This window comes from Anopheles nili, chromosome 2 (assembly GCF_943737925.1).
Source record: "Anopheles nili chromosome 2, idAnoNiliSN_F5_01, whole genome shotgun sequence".
In the NCBI taxonomy this organism is placed as follows: Eukaryota; Metazoa; Arthropoda; class Insecta; order Diptera; family Culicidae; genus Anopheles; species Anopheles nili.
This window is the reverse complement of record NC_071291.1, coordinates 14,791,753-14,817,072: the sequence shown is the minus strand read 5'-3', so window position 1 is coordinate 14,817,072 and position 25,320 is coordinate 14,791,753. Positions and strand designations below refer to the sequence as shown.

General features: G+C 49.0%; 1 protein-coding gene across 1 annotated transcript in view; it reads left to right on the top strand.

The window, feature by feature from the left end:
- LOC128721355 (tight junction protein ZO-1) overlaps nt 1-25,320 on the top strand; it is a 44,419-nt gene that overhangs the window by 1,302 nt on the left and 17,797 nt on the right. The window contains exons 2-4 of the mRNA XM_053815098.1: nt 3,421-3,456; nt 3,722-3,776; nt 10,266-10,926. Coding sequence (XP_053671073.1) covers nt 3,421-3,456; nt 3,722-3,776; nt 10,266-10,926 — 752 coding nt within the window. The remainder of the gene's footprint in view (nt 1-3,420; nt 3,457-3,721; nt 3,777-10,265; nt 10,927-25,320) is intronic.

Here is a 25,320-nt window from a genome sequence, read left to right as displayed (position 1 = left end):
GTCCTTCGGTGGGGTGTTTGCAAAAAAAAAATCCCAACGCATCTTTTGGATGAGCTGCGACGAGATCTTGCGAGATCGACAGCGCACTTGCTGCTCATATGAAGGTTTTTGCTTCCCATTTAGGTTGCATATGGGGTTGGGATGGAATTTGCTTATCTCACCGATCGTTTTAGTCTATTTGATCGATGGTTGTACTGATAACACTTATCTAGCACGCGTAAAATGAAGTTACATTTTTCTTCAACACCCTTCAGATTCGTTCCCATAAGCAGGGGTGTGGAAACGATGTAATTTATAAGTTTGACGACAACTTTCTCGATTTTATGGACGATGTTGCGCTACTTATGCTTCGGCGTGGCGCTTGCTAGCATACCTCAGTGTCGGATTCTATCCATGGGAACGCGATCCCAAGGACTGGCTGTGAAAAATTCCTGTTGACACCCGGCCCGGCTGTAGCCAGTTCCCGTTTAAAACAGCCTCAGACCCGTCCGAGAAGTCACCATCCGGTCGACCAACCGGAAATACCAAACCGGACCGGCGGTGGTGGGTCTAGAGCCGGCTAATTAGTGCGTTTTGTGCGGAAGCGCTGGACGAAGGGGCCGACAAGAGCCTTCCCCAAGGAGGTGGTCGGTATCTGGTGCAGCTGAGTGGCTGGTGGCTGAGAAAATCGAGAAAACAATACGATCTCTGATCGGTGCCGGGATCGTGCAAGGAGGTCGAAAGCGGAAGGCTGGAGTGGAATGAAAAAAAAACCGGGCAACGTTTGATGTGCTGCACGAAAGGAAAACTATCAAGTATCCCACAACACCCCGTAGGGGAGGGATCGAGGGACGAACGGAGATAGAATGAAAAAAAAAAAAGATACGGTGTTGACGATGTTAACGATCATCATCGATCGTGGCGGGCTGGGCACAGGAAATGAGGCCTCGGGAAGCTCGTGCAAGGAAGGAAAGGAAGCGAAAGAAAAGAAAAAAAGTCCCACTCCTCACTCATGAGAAGATCTTCTCGGTGCTTTCACAGTTCTGAGCTTCTCTTGGGAGCAATTTTCCGCCGGCGACGAACCACCTGGGCGGGAATTGGGGTGGAAGAGTGCGAGGGGTGAAAATGTTTGTAACGAACGCACACCACCACAAAACAAAACCACACACTCCACGCTGGCTTCCCGAAGGCTCCACGAATCGTCACGGAGGCTGCCTTTCGAGAGAGTGAGAGCCCTTTTGCTGGAAGCGATCGTTGCGCCTGCGAGGTGGACAATTTCGATGGCAACATTAATCCAATTCTGTTTGGGGAGGGTTCTAGGGACCTTGAGATGGAGTGAGAAAAAGCGCGCACACACACGCACACATGGCACATGGCAACACAGAGGAAAAAGGCCCATGGCTGGCGTAAACTAACCAAATTGCCACGCTCGATGACGCTGGCAGCATCGTTCGCTCCACCGGTGAGGCCAATTAATTTTGGCTATTCAAACGTTTCAAAACTCAATTACACCACCGCAAACCGTCCACGCCAGTCGTCGCTAGCCAGGCGAGCCCTCCCCCAAACCGTGGTGTAAACTTTCGATCGACTCAGCACAAGCTGAAGTTGCGCATATTTTGTGACCACGAACGTGCGGCATGTGACGGCTTTATGCTGTGCTTCGTGGTGACACTTTTTTTTCCCTGCTGGGGGCGTTGGGTTGCGCTTTTCTGGCGACTTCCAGCCTCATTCCGTAGGCAAACAACGTAGCATCCCCTCTGGCGGGTGTTGGTTCCTGGTACGTCCGATCAAGCGTGACCTGAGCCGGGAGTGCCATCGTGCGGTTTGAGCTCGTTTTGAAGCTCGTTTTGGTTTGCGAGTTGGGAAAAACAACTAGAAACACTCCCCGTGCTGGTTGATCTGCTGTCGGACGTGATCCCACGGCGATGGGGTTTGAATCAGACTGTGGTCTCGATGGGAAAACTCGCTCGTGTGCCCGCATTGAGACAGATTTTTTGGAGGGCCATTATTTCCACCCGTTTCGATAAGCAAAAAGAAAAAAAAACGAACCCATCCATTGTAACGAAGGGTTAGTCGCGGACGCACATGAGTGTTCTCATCGAACGGAAAGGGCGCTTTTTTGGTTTGGACACACCTTCCTTCGACCGCTCATCAATCGCGTAATGAAGTGCATTGTTGGTTTATGAGCCGTGTGTAAGCTCGGACGGTGTTGACAAGCCCGGAGGCAGGCAATTGTTGTGGGCAGGAATAAAATAATACGAAAAAAAAACACGACACGTGGTGATCGGTTGTGCGATTGGAATTTCGATTACCAGCATTGATTGCGTGTTCGTGTGTGTGTGTGTGCTGAGCTTATGCTTTCCACCGGCGTTCGCATCTTGGGTGTGTATAAAGCCAGGAAATTGCCATCATTAGTCTGCTGAGCTACGAACGCTATGCTAACGTGCGTGGATTTGTGTTTGTTTATGTGAACAGTCGGAGTGGAGCTAGCTATTTGATTTCATTTATTGCGATAAATATTTCTGCAACACATTCGCCCGCTTAAGTACATTCATCATCACGGTTTCCGAGCGGCAAAATAAATCCGGAAGCTTCCAAAATAAACACTTCACCACCCGCTGGCCTCGAATGTAGTTATAACGGCTTGCGCAAATAATCCCCAACCAATCGCTACCATTGACCGGTTGCTGCATTTCTAATTGCTTCACCTTTTCACGGGCTCTGATGAATGGAAAAGATCCTAAATTATGATCATCCGCTTGCATAGTTTGCCGTCTAATTACAAATGCTCGGTGGTGCTCTCTGCGCTTTAGCATTTCCGTCCCGCAACGGAAGCGGCGCTGACATTACACATTTTGTTTTATCTCCAGTAATTATCCTCGGTGGACGATTCTTCTCTTTCGAATGCTTAAAAAATATACATGCGCCCCGTGGGTTGTAATTTCACCGCGAAAAGCTCTGCCCCGCAAGGTGTTCCATTTTTAATTAAGGTACTCTCATTAAATAGGCACCTCCGTTGGCTACAACTGAACTCCATCGGGGCAGGTTAATCTCGGTCTGCAAAATCACCCGATTGAGCTCGGGTCAAACCTCTCCAACCCGGTGCGGTTGATGCGGATCTTCCGGGGTTTCCCAACGTTTGGCCATTATTTTCCGCTTATCCGAGCAAGCACAATTGAAAATTTATTGTTCATTCACTTGTCCGGTCTCCCATGCATCCACTCGTTCCGAGCTTTCGGAATGACACGGTCCGATTGGAGTAGAAAATTTATACGCGTGCTTCTTACCGTCGCGGTGGAAAACGTTCTCCAGCTTTTGCTTCACTCTTTGTTTTAGGCTAGAACCGTGGCAGTGAAGTGTGAGCAACGAAGGCACCACCCTTAACAGGCGTGTTATTAGAACCCACTCCCCGGCAACGCTAATGCGCTGGTGCGAACTCAGCAAACCTCGAAGGGGCCCTCAAGGCCAGCGCAGCCAGTGAGGCCGTCTGGAAAGGAAACAATTCTTTCCCTACCGCTCGAGGGATCGCTTTTTTGCTTTTATTAGTTTTTGCTTTATTTCGCTCACGCTTCGTTTGCAGCTGTTTTGGATTGGGACGCGAGATGCCATTCACTCGAAGCCATTTCGGAAGAGCTTTTTTTTGGAGGTTCTCAGGATGTGCGCCCCGTCGTGTGGTGCTCCCTGCCGATAAGGATTTTCCACTCGCATTCATTGACGTGCTTGTTTTCTTTCATTGCAGGAGACGACATCCTTCCCCCCGGAGTCACGCTCGACGATTCGTCACTCAAGAACGGCAGGTAAGTTACAGTTCGCTCAATACGTGCAGAGTCGGTTGAGTCTTTCTAATCTGCTACATTCTACGGATAACCGCACGAAACAGCTCACCACGTGGGGGCCTCACCACCTGTTGGTTCGTAAACGTGTTCAAGCTCGATCGTGCCTCACAGCCTGCGAGAGCTTATCCATGTTCGATGGACCTTCTTCTGGGTGGTTCCGAGCATATTATGCTACCGATCAATTCATGCACACGTCAGCTATTAACTGCGTGTTGGTGCAGCCGGCATGTTTTGTGCGGTTCTCGAATCCCCAGCCAGCTGGTGCAATGTGCTCACCAATTGGTGTACACATTTTTTTTCCCAAAATTCATCCACAATCCACCGATCCTCGGAACGTTCGCGCACTGACGCATGTTGGGTTTTTCGGCTTCCTTCTCTTTCTCGCACACACACACACACGCACACGTGTTCTCTTGCGCTTCCACCTGCATGCCCTCGGCACGTCAGAACAAATGTCGCTGCAATATGATATTAAAAGGCCCCAGTTGCAGCAGGCTCGACCATACGCCCGGAAGAGGTCATTTAACTCGAATATCGTCCCCGATCGTGCGCGTTCTCGGTCCCTCCTGGGAAGCGTGCGTTGAAAAGTGACCCGTTTCCAGGGTGACTTTGTGCACACCTAAATTTGTTCCCGTTCGCTCCCCGGTGTGTCAATATTTGACTGTTTTTCTGCCCACCCAACACCCGCTTCGGCGAGGGTCTTTTGTGCCCTTCAATGTAGGTTAATGAAGCACCGGTAAAGCAGAGCAAACTCGTGGATCGTTGGAGCCGGGGATTAGTGCCGCTGGGCACGCGGGGAAAGGCTCATTTTACATTTGATCATCCTTTTTGGGGAAGGGAATGGCCAGTGCCGCCGGTTGTTTCTATTATTTGAGACGGAAGGCGCTTTAACAGGACCAAACACTCTGCACACGAGCGCCCGGTGTTGGATGATGCAGCGATGCATTAAATATTTAAAAGACCCTCCAGCGGTACCTTTTGCTGCATGGTGAGAATGCTGACAGTAACACAAAACAAAATGCCTACATGCACACACACACACACCATACACCCATGCTCACACGTGGCAAAGGATTAGAATCTAGAAGCATTCCCACGGCTCCAACAATCGGTTCGACCCGGTTCTGGCTCACATTTGCTGGCTGGCGCGCCTCCGAGCAATCGACGAGAGTGGCATGAGCCACTTGATGGAACGATACGATTTAGCTTGTCTCGAGTGTATTTACTAACCCTCCCCCCCCCCCCCCCCCTACTCCTCTCGACCATTGCCCACCTTCTCCACCACCTCAACTGACCCCTGGTGGTCTGGGGGGCTTGCTTTAACTCTTTCACACTCCGTAAATAAACTTTAATCGGTTGCAGTTTAATGACTTTTTTCCGTGTTCCGGTCGGCTGGCCGGAAGCAGCACTTTTCTTTTCTTTTTTATCAAGCCGTTCTTGTTGCTGCTGATGTTTGCTTGCATGTGGCTGTGTTTGTGTGTTGTCGCTTTCGTTGCACCCCGTCCGTGGTCGGGGTGGCTCCTTGCGCGATCATTCATTTTGATCACTTTGTGCAGGCGCCGGGTGTTGGCGGGCGGTGTATAGGTGCAAGAGGGAAAAGGAAATCATCGGTACAATTATCCTCAAACTGGGACACGGCCAGGGAAATGCTTGGCGAGCCGGCGTTGTTTACGGTCCTTCAGATATTGCGACTCGGGGTGATTTTGAAAACGTGTTCATTGCTGTAGGGAAAAAGTTATTCAATAAAATAGAACAGCTCGTTTAATTGCCACATCGCCAGATGATCGTGTAAATTGTTATGAGGCATTAAATGGCTGTGTTAAAATTACTCATCATTGTTTGCATACTTTTACGACACCATGTTAAGTAAGGATTATGCGATATTAAGTGGAGTTGATGAAGGATCATCTGGCAGTTTATATTTGCAACTCCGCAAATTTTCTTGCCTTGTTCAATTGACGCTATTTCAAGCCCACATCATCCACAGGCGAATTGGCTTCGCTTCATTATACGTCTTCAAACCGAACCCACTCCCAACCGCATCGTAATTGCCAATCGAGCGCACTTTCACGGCGTTTGGGTCAAAAGGCGCCACGTTAATTTATTAATTACCTTCCATCGCTGCGTCGGGGGCTGCCCCTTCCGCGAATCGAACTGTTCTGGAACCGACCGAATTGGCCACTTTTGTCGTCCGATCAGTCATCTTGGTTCAGCGAGCCGCAAAACCGAGGTTCATTCCCGTTCATTTGCGATGTCCCTCGACGGCGATGAAACCGATTATCCGCGTTTCGCTCCGGTCGTGACAGTTCGCCGACAGCCGAATGTTTTAAATTAGAACACATGGTCTTTGGCCGTTGGATGTGCTGTTTTTTTTTATGTTGCTGCTGTTGGTTGTTGCCGTTGAGCATAGGGGATACCGTGGCTCTCCAATCTAGGAAAGAGGGGCATCTACGACGAATTTTTGGGTCGCTCCTCTCACGATCGGACTGCTCGCGGTCCGAGGATCCCGAGATCGAGATATCGTGCTCGTCCGCAGTATCCTCTCACGCACGCACGCACGCGGTCGATCGCGGTATAGTTTGCCTTGCAACACGGAAAAACGCGGCTCTTTCTCGGGGTGGATGCGGTGTTTTTTTGGTTTGTTCTTTGGAAATTGTGCCACCCTGCTGTGTGGCTAGAAGTGCGCGCATAATTCGACAACCGAAACGGGAGCACTTGGTAGCGAAATAAGTGAATGAAAGCGAAGCAAAGTGCCGGTGTTCGTCGTGGTACAGCTTCCCTGAGGCAAGTGTCCGTTTGAAGGTTTTAAATCGGCGTGTGATTCGATTGGGTGTTGGAATAAATCGGATCTTTATTTTTTGCTCCGCTTTTATATTGCGGTCCAAAAATATATGTCACCCAGTTGGGTTGGGAGCCACGCCTCGAGCTGCTGAATGAATGCGTTTTGTGGATCGAGTGTCGTTTTTTTTTTGCGTGTACGGTGCAAAATAGAAAGGAAATGGCACGAAAAAAAGCAAACCGAAACATACACGTTAGCGGTAACAAAACAAAACGAAAGAGAAAACGTCCCCACCAGACGGAAATGAGTGTATTTTTGTCGCCAGACAGAGGAAAACTCGTGAAAAAACCTCCGCCGGCCGTTGATCGTACCGCGTTGTGCCGCACCGGTGCAATGTACCGTGAATAACCTGAGAATGTGGTTTTCCCGTGATTTTACTCCCAACAAGCGTGGCGTGGTCCATCTCGTCGATGATATTGTGCAAGTTCATCGGTGCTTTGTCGGTAACGCAGATCGCGCTTGAATAGCGATTCGTACCGCATTTGGTGGGGTAGCAATTTTGGAGTGCAATTTTGCTGATTACTAAATTAGTCCTAATGCCGGAGGCTTAACATTATTCATACTTGAGATGCAAAGTAAAACAGCATGCAGTTATGTTTCACCAACGCTACATTTGTCGTCAGTAAAGTTATGACCACCGGATACGTTCTGGATGTTTTGATGGACGTATATTTTTGGAATAAAATTATAAATTAGACGTCATTTTTCACTGAAAGTTGGAATAATATTCACATTCTTCATGAAAAAACAGCTCTCACAGACAGTCCCAGCGTGGGCAAAGAAAACGCAAACTCAGTCGATGCGGTTCTGACGTCCCTTTTGAGTTTATAAATCATTCTCCACTCGAAATGTTTTATTCTCTTCGAATGGATGGACATGTCGGTGGCCACCCGGTGGCCGTAACATAGCCGGGCGTTCTCTTCTTTTCGCCTTTTTCATCCCACGTCACGCACCATGAGAAATGGCGCACAGATTCGGTGTCCCGGCGCTTAAGTGTCGCATATCCAGCGTAACCGTACGAGAGATAGTTAAATTTAGACCCACACGAACGATGGATAGGTGCAGTTGCAGTTGCACCAGAGATCGGTGCCATTCGCGGCTGGTGGCAAGTAACAAGTGCGCTTACCACCTCCAAGCATACCCATCACGATTGCGCAATGATGGACATCAACACCGGTGACGGTAGTGCTGATGAAAACTCGGCGCCATCCATCGAGCGTTCGCTTCCGCAATTTAAAAGTGAAATTTGCTCCCCAAGAACCACGGGCGGTAGAGGACGACATTGGCTTCCATCTGCTGTCTGGCGTAGACTCTCTCTCTCTCTCTCCACTCGAATTGTAAATGACCCATTAGCAGATAAGTTTTTGCCTCTGAAAGAAGACGTTTCAGCGATCTGCTAGAGGCATGTCGTGCGTATATTTGTTCACTTGTGATCACGATCGTGCCGTAGGAAAAGTTACTAGCTACAGTTGCGAGGCGAAATAAAAACAAGTGCTTTGACGTGCTTCAAGCCTCACGAACGAGAAACGAGAACGAACAGCAGACGATCCGTCGCAGCGTGAAACCGGAATCTATTTTGCTCAATCCCGATCATCCCGGTCCCACACGTGCTGGCTCGAAGGGATTCTTGCGTTGCTCAATACGTCTGTTTAATGACGTATAGCTCATGCGAGGCGGTTATGGTCGCATAACTCCTTCAACGAGCGAAGAGACGCGTATTTCACGCCCATAAAGTGATGTCTTAACCATCGCTGCAAAACCCCCCATTCCCTGAGGAGTGTTGTGTTTTTCCATATGTGGCCAAGCATCAAGCATCGGGCAGCATCAACAACGCGCCCGTTCCTGCTTGTCGATGGGTTTCACAAGTGTGGTCGCTGCAAAATGTGGTATTATTTTTAGGAAACTGTGTGATATTTTTATTCCGTTCGTTTTTGGAGGATTTTGACCCATCGAGAGACCAGCCATCATGGGAGCGGTTTGGTTTTCGGTGCTATCGGGTGATCATTTAGGGCCGACTTCCGGTTCGCTGTCGTCTCACCCACACTTTCTCCTTCACTTCCGTCCGTGCGGCAGAAAAACCCCGATAAGTGAGCCTTCTCTGGTTCGATTGATTGGCCTGGTCGGCAGCCGGTACGTTATGATGGTGTTTAATTTCGCTAATGCGCTTCTCCGTGAGGCCTCCGTTCGTGATCGGGTGGTGGAAAAATGCGGCACGATTTTCCACATCCGCCCGCCCGCACGAGTGCCATTAATTTCCATTCCGCTTCGTGACCCCGCGCGTTGTGTGTGAAAACAAAAATCAATCAGAGTGAAAACTGGGGTAGATCGTTTGCGTACTGCTTTGACCTGTATTTGTTTTTCCTTTTTGCTTCTCCTTTCAACGAGCAGAGAGGCTGTGCAGCGAAAGTGGGAATTAATCGAGACCCGAATTTCAAATCAACCCGATCGTTGTTACATCTTGTTTCTTGAGAAACACATGGAGAACTTTCGCCTTTGGTGGGGTTTTGTTTTCATTCGAACATATATCTTTCCGGCACGGTATAAGGCGCTCGCAAAATGTTCGATTTCATTAAGACAGATAAAATTCATTTCCGTTCGTATGTCAACCAATGCCTTCGTTTCTGAGCGGCCTTATCTTTTTTTTTCTGTTCCCTATTCTGCAAGAAGCATGCGTACGGCAGGCATAATGGAATAGGAAATATGTCAAGAATGCGGCAAATGCAACGCACAACGTAACGAAAGCCTGACATGAAACCGACGAATCTCGGTGTTGAATGGAGTAGAACGAATGGGATTGAACATGATTGTATCAGCTGTCCCTCAGCAGAGGGTGTTTGCGGTGACTGTTTGGTGGAACCGTTCGTCCCTGTTTGGTTTTCCACACTGATTTCCAAACACTCGCATTCCAAGCGTATTTCTTCGGTTTGCTTTTCGGCCGGAGGAAACCTAACAGGTCGTTTTGATGCGATTCTTTCACCGTGTAAACCATTCATGAGGGTTACAATCTATGTTCGTAACATCATAATCGTTATTGTAGGGAGTGGAACAGAATTTCCTAGCTGACTTGTGATTGTAATTGTGATACGTCTGAAGAACTTTTCGAGTGCGCGTAATCATGGACTACCACCACATGAGAATGTATTCCAGCTACGGTGGTGGTCAATGTGACTATCCGGGTTGCCGGCGACCAGTTTCGAATCTTTCGTGCTATACGGTACCAGAAAACTCGGTCCCAGATTCGGATGATCCCGATGAGCATCTCTTAAATAGTGCCACCACAACAGTTAGCAATGTGACGACGACGGACGAGGATTGTACCGACGATTGTACGCCCGTTCCAACACCCACTGCGATCGGTGCTTATCATCCTCCGGACGGAGGTCCTCCACAATTGGGATACTTCGTTCCGATCAGCCCAGTGTTTTTTCGTAGTCCACAGTTTCGTAAAAGGTATTAGGCTCTGCCATCTCCTTTGTGTCTGTATACATCTATATTACTGTTTTTATATAAGCGTAACCATGAAAATATGTGCTATTTCACAGCTAATTTAACTTTTTTCTGATTCTTTGATTCTCGGTACACTCCTTCACAAACCATCAAATTGCTAAAAGGGACACGATTGATTCAAATCGCTCACGAAGAAGCACCAGCTACTGTGGAACATCCACTCCGACACCAATGACGGTGCCGATCAATAATGCTGCATCGTCCCGTCGATCGTCTCTCATCTCAGCTACGGCTTCGGCTGCCAGCAGTCAACTGCAGCAGCCACCTCCTATTCCACAGTTACCTTCGAAGGTGGTAGTCGGTGCAACTGGCCCTCGTCTCGATCTCGGGGTTTGCGAGAGCAAGTTCGCTGTTTCGAACAACAATTTTAATAACTCTTCCATGAGCAATGGAAGCAGCAGCAGCAATAACCAAAGCAACAACCTGCAGGGCATTAGCGCTTCCGGCAGCTCAAGCACGAACGGAGTTCCCGATGCTAGTGTGCTTAGTAGCATACGACAGGCGCTGGGGCAAGGACATATTCCGCCGTCGAACAAGCGGCTGCAAAAGTCCAAATCGGCCGCCTATTCTTACTTTAACCCGAAACGGTTCAGTTCGCCGCCGTTCGGTGAAATCACGGGAGGTACCACCGATCGAAGGCTCAACCTAAAGAACAAAACTGCTAGCCTGTTCAGGAGCAAGTCGAAAAAGGAGCAACGAATGTATCGATCCATGAACGAGACGATTGAGGTGCTAGCGGACCAGGTGGTTGAAGATGAGAAGGTGGTAAGTAACGCTTTCATATCATTTTTTGAGCTATTACGATGTTTATCTTATATGAGTAATGGGAAAAGTTGGGAAAATTGACAAAGGGGTGATATTGCATACTTTTAGGCGACAAATGAATTGGGCAAACAACTTTTTTACGATTTGGAACTTTGTGATTGTTACCTATTTTATCTTTAAAGGATAACACCAGGATAGTGTAAAATGCATCAGAAACATATCTATTTGCGAATACGATTTCAAATGCATCAAAAATCGACGACAATCGGAATGGATTACGATTTATACTGATTCATTCCTCGGAATGTATCTTTTATTTTGATTAGAACGAAAGCTATTTAATTTGAATCATTGCGAAAATGTAATTCCATCATATCACCCACCAATTGGCCATCTTGTAATCCCTTCGCTCAAATAAACACTCCATAGCGGCAATCGATTCTCAGATGCCGACCCGGAGCGTGGTACATGTGAGTTTTTTCCGCCGTCTGTTTGTTTATTATTCAAAAAGTCATACCGTCTGGTCTGGTTCTTAATTGTATTACGTCCGGGGTATAAATATGCTAATTCATGTGCACGGGGAGCGGCGTCGGGCCTGAGCCTTGCTCCACCGCACAATCGATGGGTCCTTCGAGCGAAAGGATAGCGTATGAACGAGAGAGCAAGATGGAGCGCGATTTTACGCACCCAGTTTTTCGAAGGGCCGTTGGATACGATTGCCGAGCGAAGGAACGAGTGCAACAATAAAACAATAACAAACCCACATAGACGGTGCATATTTCTGTGATGGAGAAATGGCAAGATAGTGCGCTGGCGTAGTGGTGACGTGCTTCATTCGTTCGCTCGAGGTGAACAACGGCAAGGACTTCTACCACAGCGTGATCCAACAATTGGCAAACGTTTTCGAGGCAAACTGCTTTTATATTGTATCATAGTTGCACCATAGTTATACAGCAAAACGAAAAAGGCATATACGCCACGTGTTGGCGATAGAAAGGACACAGTATGCCGTAAATGCGATATTAGTCGATCGGCACTGAAAAGGATACCGTTTGGAAAAACCCAATCAATTGCAAAAGTAAATGCGAGAGAGGGTCAACGATCGTAGGACGACAACCCTATGCAACATCCTGCCGCTGGCCGAGGGAAATGGCAACGTTCAACGAGACGGAAGTTGCGCTGGCTTCAGGCCGGGTATCCCTTCATGCCGGCAGACGAGCCGCCCTTTGGTTGGATTCTGTCCAATTCGTATCGTCCGGGTGTGTGCGTGCGTTTGATCTTATTTTGTTCGTGCGTATCGGGCCAATATGGTCGGTTAAATTTGTGGCACCATGGCGCTAGCCACCCCGAATGCATTCTGCGGCATGCAAGGGCTCGTAAAAGCTGATGACTATCGGAAGCGGAAGTGAAGGGAGCGTTACAACTCGGGGGTCGGGAAAGAAAAACATTGTCAGTGCGCATGGCCACGATGGGTTCGGGTTTTCCCAACCCACCAGTTGACCGGCTTCCCGGCGTGCTTCCCTTTGCGTTCCCGATAGCAGTTTACAGTTTACGCTAGCCGGCGTAGAGTTCCTGTATTTTTTTTTTCTTCTTCTTTTTCTTCCACCTTCTACTACGCTGGCTTCCGCGTTCCGCGATCCCTCGGGACATACCGGGCAGAAGCCAGTGGGGAGTTGAACACGTGAAGCAGCGAGGGCAAAGTGCGCGCTGCTGGCCAGGTGCGAGGGTGGGCTCGTTAGACCGAGGTTCGTCCTTTAATCCTGGGAAGGTGAATTTGACAGGGATATGTATTCCGGGCAGGGAATGCAACTGACGGAAGCGGAGAAAGCACGACGGGCACTCTGGGGTGCGAGCGCTAGGAGCGGTTCCCTATGGTATTTGCAGGCGTTTGGATTGGGTCGATTGAATCGTCATTTATGTGCAGTTTCGCGTTTATTTATAAGCAAAGACCTTGCGCATTTATTATTTTTATTTCTGTTTGAAGTGATATTCCAAACCTTTCAAACTCCTTTATGAACAAATGTCTTCTCACAAAATGTTACACTTTAACACATGTGCTCCATCATAATGTTGATTTCTCACATACCGATGAGCTTGCAAAGATCTTTCTGAAGTCATGCTTTCAGCTGGAGATATATGCTCCATAATATCTGCTCTCATATTTAACTTTTCGATCCACCTCGTCGAGCAATGCCATGGCAAAAAAAAATATATCACACGCCTCGTGGCAGAGCGACCCACGATTGCCACCGTATCGTCCCGCCATCGCAAAGGGGGCGGCAGTTTACGCCTGCGATAGCAGCCGAAGCGATTTCCCATTTTCACGGACGACGAACGCGCGCCACCACGAATACGAACCCATCGCCCATCGTACCCATATCACGCTCATAGTCAGACGCTAGTCAGTCGTTTCTCACACTTCGTGCGAATACGTTCTAGTCCTTGCTAGGATCTGGTGCTTCGGGTAGGTGTTGAGTGCTTGAAGAACAGAGGGTTCTTTGCTCCCTGGCAAGTTTGTTCACAAACACGCGACATCGAACCGTTGGGACAGTGCAGTCCTGAAGACATATGCGTGTTTTTTGAGGTGTTTTGGAGATGACACTTCTTTCACGCTAGTGATGAAAGTAACCCAGACAAACCTAGGGTCGTCAAATTATCGAATGAAGACGTTTAACCACCGCTTTTTCACCAAAATTGATCAATGTGTGTGACGTATGAGTGAATTTGGGCCGACGAGAAACAAAAAAGGGGGCGGTTAAGTATCGTGATTAGTGCTCGATTAGTGGTTGTTGCGATCCCAAGTGGTGCTGGAAAATCGAAACTCGTGCCGCCAATGGTACTGGCCGCAGAAACACGTCCTTCACGTGCACCCTGACCATACCGGTACGGTCCAATGCCGGTGCCACATGGCTTGACGTACCATTCTTTCTGTGCTTTCGCTTGTGCCGCGGGTCGAATTATAGTTTGCACAGGTTTTCTGATCTCTCTCTCTCTCTCTCGCGCTAATTTTTCCCCGGTGTGTGCTTTGCGTTTCCTTCTTCGCGTTCGTCAGCCGTGCGGCGCGTGTGTGCTTCGTGCGTGAAATTATGACGAAATCGCGAATTGCGGCCATCGTCCACCCTCGCAGTTAAAAGGGGGGGTTGAAAGGTCACGCTCCATTCATAGGCCATTCTGGCGGGCGCGTACGGCAACCTCGCCGTCTCGGTGTTTGGCCAGCAGTCGCATCGGAGGAAAATCAATTTCCATGAGGCTTACTCGTCCATTTCGTGGGCTGCTTCCTTACCAGTGCTGCTCGTTGGCGGTTTGTTTGTTTGACCATCGTAAATAAACGCACCCACGTTTGCTTTCTTAGAGCGCGCCCGGCAAGTGGAAATGAGATTGTTCTAATTTAATTAGCTCAAGTGGAACGCGCGCGCAAAAGAAACCGCCATTACCGCGCGCAAGAAACGGCGCAAAGAAGCACTCAGTCGAGAAGGCGAGGTGTTTAATGTTCGTGCAAGTTTGGCTGAGTTTGCTTTTTCGAGTTTACTTTCGGGAGGGGAAACAAAAAACCTGCCCAAATCAGAATGAAGTGATTTCCGTCGCATCATCACGCACCGTGGATCGATAGAGTGTGTGGTACGCTGCAATGAAACTACCGAAGTGGATAAGGCGCACTACTACGAAGTCAAATGTGGGCGTCAAGAGTGTTGTCAAATCGTCTGGCCACGGGTCAGACGGAACCGGTGGTGGGGGCGGTAACAGCCATCGCCACCGTCGGAAATCGTCCTCGGCGTCGTTGAAGGGAAAACGCAAACGCAACTCGTATGTTTCGTCCGCTATCACGACGAAAAACTTTTACCCGGCGGAGCATTTTTTCAAGACGGCACCAACCCCAGCACACCACGAAAGAGGGGACGATGTCGACAGGATGGCGCGTTTTCGCACCCTTCCTGCGTCGTTTGGTGGCGCAACGTATCAGCAGGCCATGCAACCGTACGGCTACGGTCCCTATTACGGCCAGTCGGCTCATCCACTTGGACTACCCAACAATGTGGGTGCCGCAGGATACACAAACTACGGAAATGCACCACTCCGCTATGGCGGGAGCGTTGATCATCTGCATCGTGAAGCGTTAGCGCCTAACGGTATGCAATCGGTACAGCAACAGCATCAACGCTTCAACCGCGTGGCTCAAGAAACGACGATTGCTCCTCATGGCCGTGTGACAACATTTCGCGGGCCACCAGGCACGATGACGTCAGCATTTCCACCATACGCAATGACACTCGATCGTCGCAACTTTACGCCTACCATCGGTCACCAGCAACGCTATCCGATGGCCGATAATGGGTTTCCCAGCGGTCCAGGGCCAAAGCCTTATCAACCAGGACAACCAGCACCGGCTCCTGCGCCTCCACCACTTCCGATGGCACAACCGCTCGGTTACGGTGCCACTGATGCCAATCGCAGCAGAGCAACACGACAAATTCTTCCTACGGCAGCCCCGGGAATATGTTCCACCGGGCCATTCTCACACCATCAGCAACGGCGGGGCTTGAGTGGTAGCTTCCGACGGGTCAAAATTCCAACGCCGGCCGAAATCTTCGAGATGATTAATGATAAGTACATCCACCCGGTGGGCGCAGGATTGGCCGGCAAGCGAAAGTCGGCAAAGGTAGGGTGAATTTAACCTTTTTTTTTAATGTTGGCTGCCTTTGTTTCTCGCACACCTTAGCATTAGGGGAGTGGTTGCTGTTCTGTTTGGCAGCTGCTTTTCATTGTAGATCTATGCTGCCGATTGGAACCGATATTGGATACGGTAGCATTCTTGTGGGCTATGTTTCGCTCACTGGCTGGGGAAGTGAGTCAGATTTGGCTGGGGTTTAATTACCTGTAGTGCTGTAGCAAAGCGTTCGGAAATGAGTTCTCTCTGTCGTTAATAGGTGTTAGTTTTTGTGGAAACCATTTGGCCAATTGTCAAGCGATGTTTCGGTAATGCTCGCTTAAGATATCATGCTCACATAAGAACACACCGAAAACAAAGAACGGAATGCAAACGGAACAAAGAACGGATAATAAACCGGTCCCGAAATGGGTTTTCTGGGTGTGTTAAAAGATGGCCACCAAAACCATGCATTCCATTTCCGGAATTACATTCTTTGTCATGGCAAGGATAACGCCCAAGCGCACACGCACACGCGAAGGGCCAAAAGCCGGCGGGACCCAAGGCGATGGGATTTAAAGTTTTGTTTGAGTGTGCCAAAAATTCTCCAACCTTTCCTCCCAGGTTTTCGTGTCTTTCTCGCCACCACCGCTCGCCTCACTGTCGGGCGTTAAAATCTTTCGTTCCACTGCGGCAAAGCTCTCCACGGCGTTGGGTGTGAAGAGGAATTGGGCACTTTTTTGTCGAGTGTGTAAACTCTGGCCCTGGGTAGAGTGAGACGAATGGCGTGAGGCGAAACCCTCGTTTATGTAAATTCAATCGCCCAGCCAGCCAAAAATTCGCCGTCGATGGTTCACGCTCGACGGAGAGTAGAAGTCTTTGAAAGCACACAGGCCCGGTCCCAGGGAGAGCCTTTTTGCATTGGCGGCTCGCGCCTTGCCAGTCAATATTGACGTATATTTTTAGCCGATTTTCCCATCTCTCACGGGTGTGCCTGGCAAACTTTGGTAGAGTTTGTGCTCGGCTTACGAGAGGGCCCATCAGACAGCAAGGGTGAATGTAGTTTGCACGACACGGGCAAATTGCTGTACATAACGTAACGCTTGAGGTACGTTATTTTTGTGGAAGAATTTAAGAAGAATATATTGAGATGTAATGTCACCATTTGATCACCCGTTTTGCACACGATACATGCGAACGATCGATCGAAAATCATCATTTTATGAGCACCAAAGATGGATAGATAACTGAAAACATGACAACGCAACGTAAATTTGAGATCTAATGTACCCCTCTTTATCGATGTTCGTTCTGTGCATGATAAGCTTCGATGGATTGTAGATAACGCAAGCAACAGTGAAAAAAAATATTATTATTTGAGAAGGGTTTCCCTAATGCGTACACCGCATGGTTGGATTTGCTGGGCCCTCCTGGGTGTTGCGTGCATGCCAAGGGTAGTTTTTCTATTAGAAAAAAAAACCTTTCTCATCGAACCGCGCGACTTGAACCACTTGAGCAAAGAACCGAAGCGATGGCTGTTGTTGGTTGGGCAGGCATTTTTTTTTTACATTCACACCCTGTGGTGCAGCGTGAAGGAGACTGTTTCTAATGCGGGCTCTTGTTTCTTCTGCACACTCGCGTGTATGGGTGCATTCTCGCGGATCCGCGGAAGAGAACGAACGAGAGAATAAAGTGCGCCTGCTGAAAGCCACCGACAATCGTCATCAGTGAAGAATTTGGCACGATCGAGGAGAGGGTCACGTACGTTCGATCGTTCTGGTATGTCTCGAATGTTTCATTCAGATTGTGTTTGAATTTTACAACGAATAATTACGTTACAACATTCAACCGCAGGCTTCAAGTTTCAAGCAGGAGCCATTTTTTCCCACGTGGAAAGTATGCGCAACATTTTTTTTCTTTTGTGCACTATGTAACCACTCCCTGGGCAAACGTTAACCAGCGTGTGTGACTCAGACGATAAGCTCGCAGCCGCCTGTTTCGGTTTCGCAGCGGCCCCTGTCGCGAATTCATAATCTTTCCCTTCTAGCGTCCTTCGGTCGGCCACCGCCCCGTGGTGCCCTTTTCGTTCCGTTGCAATGCGAAGAGCGAAAACGCCCGCTGGATGCTGGCGGCTAAGCCAGGGTAAAAGATTAGCACAAAAAAGCTCAACTCAACTTGAACGGGCGAATGATCGCACGCGCCCCTGACGGAAGGACGACTTTGTGTGGAAAAGAGAAAAGGATATGCAAAGAGAGAGAGAGAAAACACTCAATAAGAGAGAGCGAGAGAGCCTACTAGCTTGCTTATTGTTTTTCATTCCTTAGGTTGCTTTCTCTCTTTCTATCCAGTGTGCTTTCTCGCTCAGTGATCTTTCATTCCTCCATTTGCTATCCTGTTTAGGGGTGGCTATCTCTCTTTCTCGTTCTCCCGTGTGTCGTTGGGTATGTTTTGTCACCCCGCATTCCTTTGGTGAGATTTTCTCTCTTTCTTTCATTCGTATGCTCGCGCTTCTTGCGGCTAAGGGGCTGCGTGTTGGGCTGCAGAGCATAAGATTTGAATGCATGGCGCGATATGATGGCCTATGCAGCGTCGAAAGTCGGTTTGCGCTTGCCATGCTGCTTATTTTCTGCTGCAGCCTTTCACATGTTCCCTCTCGTTCTATGCCCTTTCACAAAACCTGCTCTCCTGCGACGAATGAGACAGCACCATCTGAAGCGTGAGTGCGTAAAGGGAGCTGAGAGGAAAAGCAAAAAGCTAAGAGAGTGAGAGCGCGAATGAAAGAACAAGAAGGGGCACAACATCGCAGCAAAGCACGCAGCAGCGAAAGCGAGAAGGAAAGCTCTGATGCCCTTAGCCTGTTGCTCCTGCGGCTGCCCAGGTTGCTTGGGCCGTGGCGACTTTGGGTGTTTTGGGACGGAGCTCGCTCGCGCTTTTTTTCGTTGGCCTCTGTGGGCTTGGAACGGGGAAAAAGCCGCGGTGGCGTCCATTTTATTTCGTGTCGTCGAGCGGTTGAGAGTCCCTCACGCGGTCCTGCGCCTGGACCGGAATCGTCGCGCCTAGCCAGTGGGCTCTTTTATTTCGGCCCTCAAAAGCCTTATTCAGTGCCTTGGACCGAGTGTGTGGTGTACATTTTCCGACACGGGCAAATTCCATCGCCATCGAGCGTTTTTCCAACAAGCCCGCTTGTGTTGAAGTGTAAGGTTGGTGCAATTTGGCCTCCTTGGGTTCGGCTAGGATGCTGGGTGCGTGAAATATTCTGGATGCTGCAGTTGGGAGATCACAGTGACCATCGAGCCCACCGGCGCCTTCCTTCTTTCCCATTATCGTCGCTTGCTTTCTCGCTGCGCATCTCAAAGCCTGTTCGTTCGTGCGTTCATCTCAACGCGTACGTGTGTGTGTTTGTGTGTGAGTGGGTGAGAATCGAGAATATTGGAGGAAAAAAAATCAAAGAATACCCTGGCGAGAGCTCGTCCACCTAAAATGCCTTAACAACTTCTTCGTCAGCATAAGTCCGTTGCGACGCGTCAGCTTGAATTTTTGCATCGCGAAATACGAATCCTGCGCGGCCATTCACGCTGCGGTGTTGAAATAGGGGTGCATTCGAATGCAGTGCTTAGTTAACGATTTGAATTATTTGTGGTGTGTGTGTATGTGAATGAATGCGTGCGTGGCTTTGGGAATTTAGGGCCCTAGAGGATAGTGTCCTTCGAAGAGTCATGGAACAAAATTCTACTCAATTTCATTGCAGTAATCGTAGTAGTCATACAAACGAAAGCAAAGCGAATGCATGCCTAGTGCGGATGGGCATTTAAATGCAGGAACTAAGTGCATCAAAACGCGCCCAACTATAAGGCCAATGCGTTTAAAGGCTGCCACAAGATAAATCTTGCCGTGTTTCGTCTTTTTTTTTCCTCTCCGCGGGAAGAGAACGCGCGCTCGGAGAGGCCATCACAAAGGCAAACCAAAAGCTTCTCAAGATTTCCCGCGAGAGAGAGAGAGAGAGAGTCCTCCCTCTCGATCGCGTGATGAAGAGAAGGCAGTGAGCGAACGATAGAAGAGAAAAAGAAAACTTGCAAAACGCCAAACCCACCCTTATTGTCCTTTTTTGAAGCATCGAATTTGCTTCGCGGCGTACCAAGGGGTTCATTCTTTTTCGACTTCTCTTCACTCCGAGAGTCAAACGGGAGACGCGCCGTGCGCCGATAGAAATTTAATCACGCGCGCATACCGCGTACGTTTGGTGCGTACGCGCATAATAAGCGCGTGCACGTGTGTACGTGTGGGTACGGTAGGGGTGGAAAAAGAAAGAGACGGTGCTAGTGAACATTTAAGGGTGGTTGATGGGGTAGTGACGAAATAGGGGGTGACAGTAGAGTCTCGCTTGTGTTTCACTCTCTCCATCTTTGTCTCTCTGGTTGCGATCACACGGACAAGAACACACACACACGCGCGTACGGACGAGTGCCCTCGCAATCCAATCGTGTGGATCAACAGGTACAAACAAAAATCCGGTTAGTCAGAGGGAATAGCGTGAGGGAAGAAGCGCACAAGGAAGAAGCGAAGACGAGAAACGAAAATAAAAACACCACGCATAAGAAACCAGTCCTGAGGCGGCGTCCATCCGCGTCGTCCCCGCCTGTGTCCAACACAGCCGGGAAAACCTTCGTCACAGGGAGAAGGAAAAAAAGCAAGTTCACTGTGTTGACTCGTGTTGTGTGTGTGTATGTACGCGTGCGAGAAAGAGAGCGACGGGACGTTGTTGGTCTTTCGGTGGATGAAGAAAACGATCGGTGGTGGAATGCTCGTGGTCAGCAGGATCAGCGTAGGCATAGGAAGGAAAAAAGCACACCCCCTGCAGGAACTAAACCCGGAGTTGAACCGAAATCTCTTCCAGGTTGGCAGGATCGATCGAAGGCTCTGATTCCACCCGCATGAAGCTGCTTAGCAAGACAGAGAGAAAGAGAGAGAGAGAGGGAGAGTGAGAAACAAATAGAAGTGATTAGGAATTAAAAGTGAAACGATCTTTAGGCACTGAAACGCAACGAAACGCGAAGAAAACTCACCCTCACGCGTGGCACGAGCATCCATCGTTCAAAACCTGCCCCAACAAACCAGTGTCCCCGGGCACACAAACACGCACACACATACACTGACACATTCACGGCCACCATCGTTCCACCCCCGCGGAACGTGATTTTAACGGCCATTTGCGGGCCACGCTTGCTAGTAGAATTATAAATTCAAGGTTTCCCTCCGCAGTGATAGAAAGCCACCCCTAGCAAGATCGGGGGTGAAATTTCGCGTACGAAACGCATCGTCCACCCCCGCGCTCCAGAAGAATCGAAGAATAGCGCGTTGTTAGTGTCTGTATGTGTGCGTAAGAGTTGCATTGCCTGCAGCAGAACGAAAGGAATGTGCACGACGCACCTGCCCGAGGTGCAGGAGAAGCAGCAGCAGCAGCAGTATCGGTGCAGCAGTCGTTGATGCGCCCACCGTGGGCGGTGTGTGTGTGTTTCTGGTGCCCATTTTGCGTCAGACGAGCCCGTCAGGATGATGATGGATATGCTCGGGTCTCCGGGCGGGGGCAATCCGCTGCCGAACAACCACTTCCACAGTGACTCGCAGGTAACTTCCACGGGATGAAACGGTGGCCAGGATCACGATCGAGATCGCCCAAGGGCACCTGATGGGCGAAACGGTGTGAAACGATGATACGATCTCATAATCCGTCCGGCTCAGGGTGGCTCGTGTGATGTTCGTTCGATGGCTGCGGTAGCTAAGTCGAAGGGAAAGGATTTTAGGGGGTTGTTTCGAAAAAATCAAAATTCAACGAATTTTACGGGGGTGGACTTAATAAATTCCTCAATGACGTTAAGGCGAAACCGATGGTTGTGATGTCCTTGTCAGTTAATTAAAGCTACCAGTTTTGATTGACCTATTGGTCGTTTTAAATTGTATGCGTTAGAAACCATCCCCTGGCACGAATTTGCTATATGCTTTCAAAGAAACTAAAACTTTGCTTAATCAAAACAATTCCATACGAAGCGCAAAGATTAATCCTGCTCAATCCACTCAGTTTGTAAACATCCGTTCCTCCCGCTATCCAAACATAGGCAAAAATCCGATTACTCCGCAAACGTCCGCAAGATCCTTACTGAGCCGCAATGCGGATGATGTTTGGGCTTAATCGCGCCCAGCCAAACGTCAGCGTTTGTCAGATTAAATAACGCAAAGCTGGCAGCTGCGCGGATCGTAAACAATGGCACCGATTCACGGGCTGGTGCGCGTGGGGAGATGATTTTCTCAATTTTTCCAACCATGGTGGCCGGCGTACTGTCCGGTGGTTTCGATTCCAGTTACCTTGCGCACATATATCGTCAGATCGTGCGTGCATGAGAGGCCACGACAACGCTATCATCTTCTCTACACGCGACGTTAGCGATGCGTATCGAGGCACTAAGCCGCTCTGCGGCTCTCTACGAGCCATGATTAGTCATTCGTTTATCTGGAAAGTCGGAGTCCGTAGCGCGCAGTCTCTTCATTTCACTTCCTGCCATCGTGCGGTTTGCAATGATTGCAATCTGCTGGATCGGATGTGGCTTGTTTTTACTCTCCTTTCTCTTTCTACGGGGACATGTGATGGGTCTTCTCAACAACAACGCCTTGTTTATGTGACAAGCCATGCAGTAAATGGGTGAATGTGTGCGCAGCTCATGGTGGACGTTGTTTTATTTATTTTAGTTACCTCCACTCAGGCTGCTTTTTGTTGATTTTTGAAAAAATTCACTCATTTTCTCAATGAATTGTAAAACATCTTTCGCCTCTGGCTAAGCCAATACAGCTTAAAATTGCGTTTATTTGTTTAAGATAACAAGGGAACGTGGATGTCCATCTGGCCCACTGAGAGACGTTCGTTCTTGCTTTTAGTTGCCAAGCTCTCTGAAAAGACAAATGCGGGGACTTAAAGGTTGTTACGATATGTGGTACGCATCAATCGATTACCAGCGAACCGTGAAGTTAACATTTGTATCTGTTGCTTCCAATTCCATCCACCTTTAGGACCAGAGTCACCAGACTGAGGTTTGATTTGTCTGCTCCCTTCCAGCTCCAAGAAAATGCGATCTCTTTACGATGAAGTAACAAAAAAAATAAAGAACCAATGATTGAACATAACGATAGTGTCCTTCGACTGCTTCGAAGGCGTCTGTTGCCTCGGCGTTCGCTACGGTTGTTGCGCATACTAAGCACCAGATCGCGGCGTCGTGGCATTGGTGGTACGCAAGCGAGCATAAGCGACGAACGTCAGCATCCAACCACCCCCGGTTTAGGGGTTGGGATTACAGTAATCGATAGCAGGAAATATATGTGAGGAAACTCTCTCTCTCTCGGTCTCTACCTCTCCCTCTTTCTCTTTCACTCGTGTACCCACACAGACCCATTCGGTGTCGCTAACGAGTCGGAGAACCTGCGAATGTGACTCCCGCACAAATACCCTCGTCTCGGACGACTTGTGCCCTGTGGCATGTCGTGGTCGCGCGTGCCCGCACTGCGAGTTTGCATCACAAGCAATATATACACATATTTATGTATATCGATAAATTAATCGTGCTGGCTGAAATCTTGGCACACTTCCCCCGAGCCGGCGTAGTAACCGTAATGGTCGTAGTTGCTACTACGCCGGCCGAAGGCGTGGAGCCTGCAAATCGCAAACCACCCCCCTGGGGAAGGGTGAATGAAGGGAGGGGTAGGGAAGTGGGGTGGAACATGGCGGATCACCGGGTTCGATGGAATGAGAAGGGAGTTCTGGTAGCGAGAGAGGCAAACGAAGCGCGAAAGGCGTTGAAGCAACGGCGAAAAAAAAAGCGAAACAAAAACTCACCTGACCAGTTTTACCACTTCTTCAGGGGGCAACAATGTCCTCTCCTTCACGTGGTGTGGTGTGTCCCTTCTCGATTTGCGTCGGTTCCAGCGATCGATTGCCCGTACCGGCGGCCCAAGCCCGTGGAGAGTTGCGTGTTGAGGAAGGAATGCGAAAACCAAGCGACGAACCCGCACCAGGTGCACACAGGGTGCAAATAAACGCATTTCGGAGATGCAGTTTGTATTTGCAGCTTCACCATGGCGGTTGACGGTGGAGAGTCTTTGGACGCGAGCCTTACAAACAATGCCAAATCCCTCGTAGCCCTTGCCTTTAAAAATACCTCCAAGAGATGGAGATCTTCTGTCCATTTATCACATAAATTATCCCTCCATCATAGCACATTAATTTATTGAAGTGATTAAAACATTTTTTAAATGGAACACCCACAAAAGGATAAATTAACGGGCTGCCCATAAATGGTGCAACGAAAATTTATTGTACATTGATTGAATTATTCACCCGTCTTCTTCCACCTCACCACTTTAACTGGGCATCAATCTTTACCAAGTTGAGGCAGACTCATTATCAATTTGCCCCTTACACTCGCGATCCATATGAAGCTTGATTGTACTGGCGTGTGTGCTCAGTTGCGTTTATTTTCCCTTATTACCGGGCGTAGTTTGTTTCCACGCCATACTCCATCCGCCACTTCAAAATCCCATCCTCGGCGCCGCAATACGGTGATGTAATAACACCACGTTGGGTACTAATTGACACATTAAACATACTTTGCATCGCTACGAGCCTCGTACGATCGTCTTCACGAACTCCGGTGGATAGAGGTGGATAGAGAGAGAGAAAGAGAGAGAGTGAGCACCACCACTAGCCCCCCAGTAAACGGTGATGATCCTCATTTGGTTCGAAGCATCTCCCCTTTTTCCGAGCCCGCATCAACCAGCGGCGATGGCTGGAAAAGTGCGTGAAAACGGTGAAAGTGCCATCAGACCGTCTGCCGCCATCGGGCACGCTCTAATGAAGGCAGAAGATAACGCACGTCGTTGGCCACTTTCAACCGCGATGGCACCAATCGGTCACTGCTTCCGGACTGCTCCCAGGATTGGTTATGTGTTCGATCGGGTGCGCGTATGCTAATGAGCGATCGTCATCCTGAACGATCACGACATCGTTGGAGTTGACTTCACGTCCACGTTGACCGATGGGGCTAGATAACGGGGGGTTAGAGATTTGTCCGCGGCTGATCGAAGCGATCTTTTTTCCGGTTCCTGCAAACCGGGTGGGAAAGAAGAAAAGTGAAACCAACCCCGAAGCAGCACTTAATGGGAGTTGACTAATCGTCCGTCCCTCCATCTGCTCTGGGAACCATTCGTTTCACGTCCTGCGATACCTAATTTGGGCGTGACCGCTCACTGTCGTATTTGTCTTAATTTCTAAAGTATTAATTTTATCTAAACGCAGACATACGCTTATTACGATTATGTCGGTTGTTATTCCGATCGCTTGCTTCGGAAAGCTGCATCGCGATTTTGCACGTGAAATCGAAGCGAAGATCGGAAAAGCCTGAACAAACCGAAATGGCTGCTTTTGTGTCGATACTGAACACGTTATTAAGGTGTTAATTTAGCGTTTCTTTTACCGATCGTAGCTTTAAGCCCGCTTTATGTTTAATGCCGTGATTCATGTTGCTTCATTTTCATTGGAGCATAGCTTAAGACCACCACGCGGGGAGCCAAGCGCCGAGAGTAGCTTTGTGGTCTAATCATAACCTCAAAATGAAAACGCTTCGCGCAATCGATTAAATTGCTTCGCTTTGACGTTGGAGCTTTTGCGGCATACCGATTAGCCGCGGATACCACCGTTCGTAGGTTCG